Here is a 9,371-nt window from a genome sequence, read left to right as displayed (position 1 = left end):
GTTGAAATGTGGCAATGATTTTAGATTTCCACTACAAATTGATAAAGATACAAAAATGACTAAATGGATGATGACACTTTGGGAAGACGATTATTTCAGAAGAACCCAGAGAAACTAATTGGAGGCTATGAAGAAAAACTGCTTTTAAAAACTTAGAGGAACTAATAAAAGAATGTAGAGAGTTGTAAGGTAGATGCAAAATCATAAATGCTGTATTTTATGAGCACTGTAACAGATTTTTTTAAGTAATTTTATTTCTATGTAATTTTTAAGTTTATTGAATTTGGAATTCAAACTCCAGCTTAATATGCAACTTCGCTGTGGACTTTGTTCTTTCTACCATAATGTGGTGTTTAAATATTCCATGTTACTTAATAGCATATGTCCACCATAGTTAATGTTCTTACTGGTACATCTGTTTTCTCACCTGGCTCTCTCTCATTTGGTAGGACATGTAACTTAGAACCACCACAGATCTTGAAGTTATATAAAAGCAATAAAACAAGAAGTGCTAACATATAGATGGACTTTGTTACTTAAAAAATAAAATGAAATAAATGATAGATAAACCTCTTTCCCTGACACTATTTTGCAGTGTAAGTGATCTACTTACTTTTACATTCTGGGATAGCCATATAATTATCCTCAATTAGGGTTCAAATTATAACTTCACAGCTAGAATCGACATAAAAGCCTTTGAGAAAAAAATTGAGCATGTTCAAATTCCATATATAAGTCCGATAATCTTCACTTCTGAATATTCATGAGTGAAACAATTATTTACTGAGAATAGTAATATATAAAAATAATTTTTATTACATATATGAGTTTTATGTATACATAAGTTATATATATAAAGATATATATAAATATATAAATAAACAGAAATAGACATACTTCAGTTGGGATTCCACTGGCACAGTGGAATGTTGTACTCAAACTAATTCATAGGTTAGGCCAAAAAATCCTAAAAAGAAATTTTGAAAATATTTTTGATAATATTTTCTGTATATTTATGTATATATACAAAAAATACATACATACATACATACATACAATATATATACATACACAATACATATATAAAATATATGTACATAAAATACATATGATAGATTTATGTATATACACATAAAAGTCTTATATATCTACATAAGTTTTAGGAAACTTCTATTTTACTTTGACCTAGAATATGAAAAACTTAGCAATTTTTGGAAAACTACAGTTTCATGTTTGCCTTCTCTCAGCTTTAAACATTTAGTTTGACACTTTAGCCTTGTTCTTCCATCCCGTTGATTAAAGCTTGAGGAACAAACTCCTACATTTGGGCAGCATAAGGATGATTAGAAATAAGGGCTTTGCTGTCAGTTCTATATAGTCACACTAATAGTCTGTGACCATCATCAGAAATTGGGATTTTTCCAATGTTTATAAGGAATGATGGATGAGAGCCTTCCTCATAGGGTAAGCAAGAGACGATCTTAATTCATGTAATGCACTCGGAATATCTGATAAGGATGTCACTCAGTTGCAATAGATAAAATAATAATAGTACTAATCAATGGAATGTGAAAGACAAAGTGGTTAGGTACAATGATCTCTCAAGGTATTTTCTAGTTACTATTTCATGATTCTACTTTGTGAAAAAGCCAGGACCAAAACTAAAGTTTAAATAGGCTAATATTGGGCTTAACAAGATGAATCCTCTTTTTCAGGGCTGGTAGAAATATAAATAAGTATAAATATTCTAAAAGATGCATCAAAAACTTCACTCACCGGTAAATGTGTCCATAAAACTTTTTACAACTGAGTATTTTCCTAGAATATGTTTCTAAAAGTATAACCAACTACAGTAAGTGCTTTGGATTTTTTAAGTCCTGGAAATATATTGACATATTTGTGGAGGAAATTATTTTTCTACGTGGGATTTAACTATGATAAACTACTTGATTGTGGAAACTCTTTGAGCAATACACTTTCAAATACGCTAAATTTTGAATTGGAAAAATGTTCTTTTAATTCATATGTAAATATAATTGTATGTTTTCTCATATTTCTGATCAAATTTCTTTTAGCTTCTATATCACAAATTACTTATTCTATATAAATGTGGGAAGGGATATAGCAAAGTGAATAGTTGATGGCAGCGAAATGTATCATTTTGATATATTTTTAATATATTTTATGGAAGCGTGCACAAAACAAAAAGAAAATATAAATGTGGTCACTTCTATAAATTCAGTATTTTTGGGCTGCTGTAATTATATATGCGTGGAAAATATGTAAGATTTTTAATGGTAGCAAAAACACTGAACTATTTGTGTCAGTTGTCTCAAGTGGTTTCATTCTATATAATTTTAACCAACATTCTGTCTTATTTTCTAAAATTACAAAGCAAAATAATTCTTAAGAAGACTATTCTGCAAGTAAAAGACTCCCCTCCCTCAGGCAAGATTGGTTTCTGTCATTAGAAAGTTAAGATGTATGTTTTTGTCCACATGATAATATGATTCGAGGCAAGAAGATAACAACGATCACCTTTGCCCAACACTGACAGGGAGCATGAAAAGTATCATTTTCATTCTTTAACTGCAACAAAATCTGCAAAACTTGTTAGGATAAATGGCTGAAGTTAATATCTCTCATGTCACTGAATTCATTCTGAAAGGAATTACCGACCGGCCAGAGCTTCAGGTCCTGTGCTTTGGAGTATTTTTAGTTATCTATCTGGTCACAGTGCTGGGCAATCTTGGGTTGATTACCTTAATCAGGATTGATGCTCAACTCCACACTCCTATGTACTATTTTCTCAGCCACCTGGCCTTTGTTGACTGTTGTTACTCCTCTGCTATTACACCGAAGATGATGGTGAATTTTGTCGTGGAACGAAACATCATTCTTTTCCATGCTTGTGCAACCCAACTGGGTTGTTTTCTCACCTTTATGATCACGGAGTGTTTCCTTTTGGCCTCCATGGCCTATGATCGCTATGTTGCCATCTGTAGTCCCCTGTATTATTCAACACTGATGTCAAGAAGAGTCTGCATTCACTTGGTGGCAGTTCCATATATGTACAGCTTCCTGGTTGCCCTCTTCCACACCATTATCACTTTCCGTTTGACTTACTGTGGTCCCAATGTAATTAATCATTTCTATTGCGATGACCTCCCCCTCTTAGCTCTGTCCTGCTCAGACACACACGTGAAAGAAATTCTGATTTTTGCTTTTGCTGGCTTTGATATGATCTGTTCCTCTTCCATTGTCCTCACCTCCTACATCTTTATTATTGCCGCCATTCTAAGGATCCGCTCTACTCAGGGGCGACACAAGGCCATTTCCACCTGCAGCTCGCATATGGTGACTGTTACTATCTTCTACAGCACGTTGATCTTTATGTACCTACAGCCCAAATCTAACCACTCTCTGGACACAGACAAGATGGCTTCTGTATTTTACACAGTAGTGATCCCCATGTTAAACCCCCTAATCTATAGTCTAAGGAACAAAGAAGTGAAAGATGCCTCAAAGAAAGCCTTCATAAAGGTTGTGAAAACTTACAGATCTTAAAATTAAGAAAATAATAATAAAACTTTATTAAACAGAAGCAGGAAATCAAACTTTTTCTTGTAACTATTTCCCAGTGAACTGAAAATGTAGCTGTTACTTTAGAAGACCTTGACATTTTCTACAAGGGTCCAGGCAGATCATAAAAAATAAGTATGAATTAAAGCATCCAATTCAGGCTGTCACAGTTTTGGCAGATCACTGAAATCATGCTCAAATACAAACACAGACACATTCATATATGCAAACACTTGTAGGTGTATTCCAAGCAAAGACAGTAGCATGTTGTTAAGACTTTGGGATTCTGAAATAAGAATGAGTTTGAACACAATTTCCTTCATATTAGCTCTGCAACCTTGGAAAATTGAGCTAAATTATGCGTAACTTTCTTTCCAAGCCTAGGAAATAATAGGACCTAACTAATTGCTCTTTTTTATTAAGGATTGTTCAGGTCAATATTTCTGAAATGCTTAGAAAAATATCCAGTGATAATAAGTGTTTTGGAAGGCTTAGGTGTATAAATGTTTGTTATATAAAGTTAGAAGTGAATTTATTTGGCCTGGCACAGTGATTCACACCTGTGGTGCCAGCACTTTGGGAGTCCAGGGTGGGAGGATTGCTTGAGCCTAGGAGTTTGAGACCAGCCTGGGCAACATAGAGAGACCTTGTCTGTCTCTTAAAAACAAACAAAAATAAAAACAACAAAAATAAAATTTTTAAGGTCTCCAAGGCTTATTAGTCATTAAGTAGGAGAAACAAACCCTGGTTGGGTTTTCTACTGCCTTCTAGACACTTAATCAAGTAGTCCTACTTCTACAATCAAATAAACATAAGATATGTGTGAAGTTTCATCTCTAAATTGAAAGTCATATAACTAGCAATATAAAAATTCAAAATGCAAATTTAGATCTATCTGAATTTTGTTAACACTGTGGGTGTTAAGAATGAAGGCTTTTATAATACAGGTTAATTTGATTTAAATGTGTCATTATCAGGTTTTTAAAAATATAATTGGAAGAACATATTTTCAAGGTAAGTGTGGCAAATATACACCATGGAATACTATGCAGCCATAAAAAACAATGAGTTTGTGTCCTTTGTAGGGACAAGGATGAATCTGGAAACCATCATTCTCAGCAAATTGACACAAAAACAGAAAATTACACACCACGTGTTTTCACTTATAGTCAGTGTCGAACAATGAGAACACATGGACACAAGGAGGGTAGCATCACATACTGGAGTCTGTTGAGGGGGACTAGGGGAAGGGCAGTGGGGGTTTGGGAAGTTGGGGAGGGATAACATTCGGAGAAATGCCAGATATAGGTGATGGGGGATAGAGGCAAACCATATTGCTATGTATGTACCTATGCAACAATTCTGCATGATCTGCACTTGTACCTTGGAATCTAAAGCACAATAAAAAGATGTATATTAAAAAAAAGGAATTATTTTTAAAAATAAACACCTTTATTTTATTTGCATATCTGTTCAATTAGAAATTACCTTAGGTTATTATGTAATTTATCCATGCCTGCTATTTATTCACTCACCCTTGTAGGTGATGGAATATGATTAAAAAATAGATACAATATATTTTTATTATTTTGACATTTCAGAAAATGTAGTAGTTTAAAATTATCCTGTATTTTTTCCATTTTACAAAGAGATTATGATACTTGGAGCCATTATATAAAATGCAATGTGAGGTTTGCAATATACTGTGATTATTTCTTCTTCTGTACTTTCTTTGTAAATGACTCAGATATGCTACCGTAAGGTGCTTTTAGAACCTTGTAAGTGGAGTGAATTATCTGATTTTTAAAACAGGTTTAACAGAGAAACCTGAATTTTCTACTTTCCACACTTGGTCTGGTGAGTGTGTATTTATAGATGGACACACACAATATTCTCACATATTGGAGACATGACAAATAGGAATGTCATAGATGGTCTCTCTTTTTACAGGTAGTGGGATTCAGGTCTATAAATCCTGAAAATTCACGTGGAGAACAATGATCTTCTGTGGTTTCACTGTACCTGCCTACTTTATAGAATTATTTACAGTAGCAATGTTTAAACATTAATTGAATTTTTCACATCTTTACAGAGTTATAACTCCCTACTATTAACAATCACATATTGAGATATGCCTAGATGTTCTAAAGGAAATGTGCTAAGAAATTTAAGTATGCTCAATAGATATATATTTCTGTTTATTTTTGAGCAGTTACAGGCAGTTCTGGGTAACCTCTAAAACTATCAACTGAAAATTGCTCTGGGTCACTGGGTTTATCTCCTAAAACACCAGTCCTTCAGCCAAAACATTGAAATAAACACTATTCTATCTCCAGGTATATTTAAATAAATATTTGTATTTGTAACCCTTCTGTTTGTGATCTCTATGGTGTTTATGTATCTGAGTAAAGAATACAGAGACTGACAAAAATTATAGGTCTTTAGCAGTGTCAAAGATCAGTGAAGAACATGCTTGATTCCAGAAAGATTTAGCCCTAGATTTGAGTTTTGATACTCCTAATATATTATATGTAAAACTCAAATTACTTGTAAAATAATAAATGCAAATTTCACAAGCTGTAGTCTGAGTATGTAGCAGAAACATGTATGGAGATATTGGCATGATAGCTGGCACTTAAAAGAACCTTAGTAAATAGCAGCTTTATTATTATTGGTGAAATCATTTAGATTTCTGGCTTCTCTCTCTGTGTGCAAACAGTTGAATGAATGGTAAAAATCACTGTTTATCTCTTCTGTAAAATTTTGATTAATGCAAAAGAGAATTCTGAGGCTAGTCTTAAACTGATACATTCGTGCTATGAATTTGTTTTCTGTGTTGAGGGGTACCTCAGGATAAAACATGGGCTTAGGACCCCAAAGACCCCATCTTAAAATGATGTATTTGTGCTATGAACTTGTTTTTCTGTGTCGAGGGGTACCTCAGTATAAAACATGGGCTTAGGACTCTATAAGCTTGCTGCTCAAGATAGCCCAGCAAGGTGGTCAGTATCAAACTTTCCTGCAGGTCTGAAACAAGCAAACAAAAAAATTGGATGTAGTCTCCATCTCCATCTTGTTTTATGTCCTTGGGATCTTGACTTTGCAACCACATGGCAGTACTTTCTCTTAGTCTCTGCCTTTCAGAGAACAGGAATTTTAGGTTTATGTTAATAGCTCTAAAAATTGCCTTGACTACTAAAAGCCTCTGAAAGCTCGAAATTAACTAGTCTAGACTCCTCTTGGGAAAAGAAATGGAAATTTCCCTGTGCTATAGCTCAGTAGCTAAGGTTTTGGCCTTTCACACTGGTGGTCTGGGTTCATTTCTATGCTTATGAAGTAAGCCTTTTCTGTTTTAATATATGCATTAACTTGTCTAGAGTCTTATCCTCCATGGACTATTTTAAATTTTCCTTTCTCTGAACACCTGGGGGGTTACCTTTGGTAACATTTAAAGGCCAGAATAATTGGCCATTTGGCCTGGCTAAAATTGGGTAATAAAGAAACTTAAAAGGACTTTATTAAAGAGAACTATGGTTAAAAGTCAGCTTAATTAAAAGTGGATATTCAACCTTTAACAACCTATACTCCTTGGGAAAAACAAGAGACACCAGAGAAGACCCCTTTTCTACCCTATTCTTCTGAAAACTCCACCCTAAAGTCAATCACCAATGAATAAATTTAAAAATTGGCAAATGAAAACTCTTAAGAACTACTGTAGTACTCTTCCTCTGTCTGTCTGTGTAATTACATATGTGTTGTATGTAATGTTTCTATAGAAGAGTTCTAATTAATTGACATAAAAATACATACTTAAATCAAATATTTTGAAAGCAAAATAAAAACTGTAATGCCTTTTAGTATATGCAACTTTAGTAATCTTTGGGAAATGAAAACAGTTTGAAAGATTATTGATAAAATAAAGACATTTTGACTAAATTAGGCAAGTCAGATATTAGGTTTGCTAAATGCTTTAAGATCATAAACTGCTTTGACTTTTGAAAATTATTCAATTTATTTTGAAGACATTAAATTCTAAATAAGGCCTGGGGATATATGGAATTAGCTGTGACCCCCAGCTATGCAAAGAAGGTTATAGAGAAAATAGATTTTATATAAGAAATGAGGTTGCATGGTAAATTCTTGTCCTGAAGTAAAATGACTGGTTGTATAAAAAGAGGAATATTTAGGATAAGTGAGAAAGTCTAAACATGTTAATACATGGTCTATGTAAGTTGTGAAAGAATTTATTAAAACAAATACATGCCCAAAATGTAAAATTTAAAGGCGATTGGACTTCCTAAATGCTTCACAAAATGCTATTATGACTCTTAACTGTATAGCTTCCCTGCTTTACAGCTAGGTAAGGCCTGGGACACATGGAGTTAGATGCTGGAAAGACTCAGGCCTTATCTGCATTTCTGTCTGGGTCCAAGGCTCCACATCTAGTACATAGTTAAAATTCCTTACTGACCCAGGCTTTCACCAAAAGTAAAAGTCACTTAGAGTTAACATTTTAATATGTAATTGAGACCACTGAAAAAATAAGTTTACAACAGTATTTTTAAGGAGAATAAAATGTGTTTTTGTAAGAGATTATAAAAAAGTATAGGAATGTAAATTTTTGACTAGGTTAGAGGGTTGAAGGATTGCTTACATAAAGCTAAAGATTTGAATAAGTTGTGAAAAGTTTATAGAAATTAATTTTAAGAGATTCTATGTGTGAAAATAGTGGCTAAAATTAAGATGGCATTATTCAGGTTTTGTTTTCCATAAATTGGACATTGGAATAGAAACACAACAGAGTTTTCTTAGCTCATTGTTCTGCTCTGAGGGAAAAATAATGTAAAGGAATGTAAAAGATTTATAAAAATCTTACATTATGGTCAAAATAATTAAAACTGAATAGATTTATTAAATGTTATTAACAACTAACTTAAAAATATATTAATGAAAACATAAAATTTGTATTTCTCTTTTCAAAAGGATTTTTATGTAATATTAAAAGATAATTAAATGTTTTTGTTTGCCTTCTAAGGAAATTACAAAAGAGAAAAGAGGTGGTAAGAAAGAAGGGAGACAGAGTCAGTCGCCCTCATGTTGTCTTCATTGGGTCTTGTTTGGAAAGCTGAGTCTCCTCTATATCAGAATAATGTTTTTTCCTTCAAAAATCTTTGAGTTATCATTTGAGCTAAATGAATGAATTATGTAACATAAGATTCTATTTTGTAATATCCAACATTTTAAACTTTTGGTATTGAACAAACCTTTCAAAATCAAGTTCTGCATTATCATGCTAAATCAGCCAACACTAAAATTGTTTAAATATACAATTTAAATGAACTCCATGGTCTAAGTCAAATGATTTATGATACCCCATTAGTTATCAGTGCTATGCACCTATATTGGATAAACAACTGGTATTTAAGAAGACATAAGTTCAATGGTAATCATGAACTCATGAAGAACCAGCAATCCCATTACTGGGTATTTACCCAAAGGAATATAAATTATTCTACTATAAAGACACATGCATATGTATGTTTATTGCAGTACTGTTTACAGTGGGAAAGACATGGAACCAACCCAAATACCCATCAATGATAGACCGTATAAAAAATAATGTACACAATGGTGTACTATGTAGCCATAAAAAGAAATGAGATCATGTCTTGCAGGGACATGGAAGCTGGAAGCCATTATCCTCAGCTAACTAACACAGGAACAGAAAACCAAACAAGGCATGTTCTCACTCATAAGTGGGAGTTGAACAATGAGAACACATGGGCACA

The 9,371-nt window shown here is 33.1% G+C and overlaps 1 protein-coding gene across 1 annotated transcript; it reads left to right on the top strand.

The window, feature by feature from the left end:
- The first annotated feature begins 2,622 nt into the window (after positions 1 to 2,622).
- OR8U3 (olfactory receptor family 8 subfamily U member 3) lies at positions 2,623 to 3,592 on the top strand. Its single transcript, XM_010334570.3, has one exon. It carries the CDS (start codon positions 2,623 to 2,625, stop codon positions 3,565 to 3,567), a length of 945 nt encoding a protein of 314 aa, XP_010332872.3. The 3' UTR covers positions 3,568 to 3,592.
- Positions 3,593 to 9,371: the final 5,779 nt, after the last annotated feature.

Source organism: Saimiri boliviensis, chromosome 6, assembly GCF_048565385.1.
Source record: "Saimiri boliviensis isolate mSaiBol1 chromosome 6, mSaiBol1.pri, whole genome shotgun sequence".
Classification (NCBI taxonomy): Eukaryota; Metazoa; Chordata; class Mammalia; order Primates; family Cebidae; genus Saimiri; species Saimiri boliviensis.
Note: the sequence above shows the minus strand (reverse complement) of the source record. Positions and strands in the feature narration are given on the sequence as shown.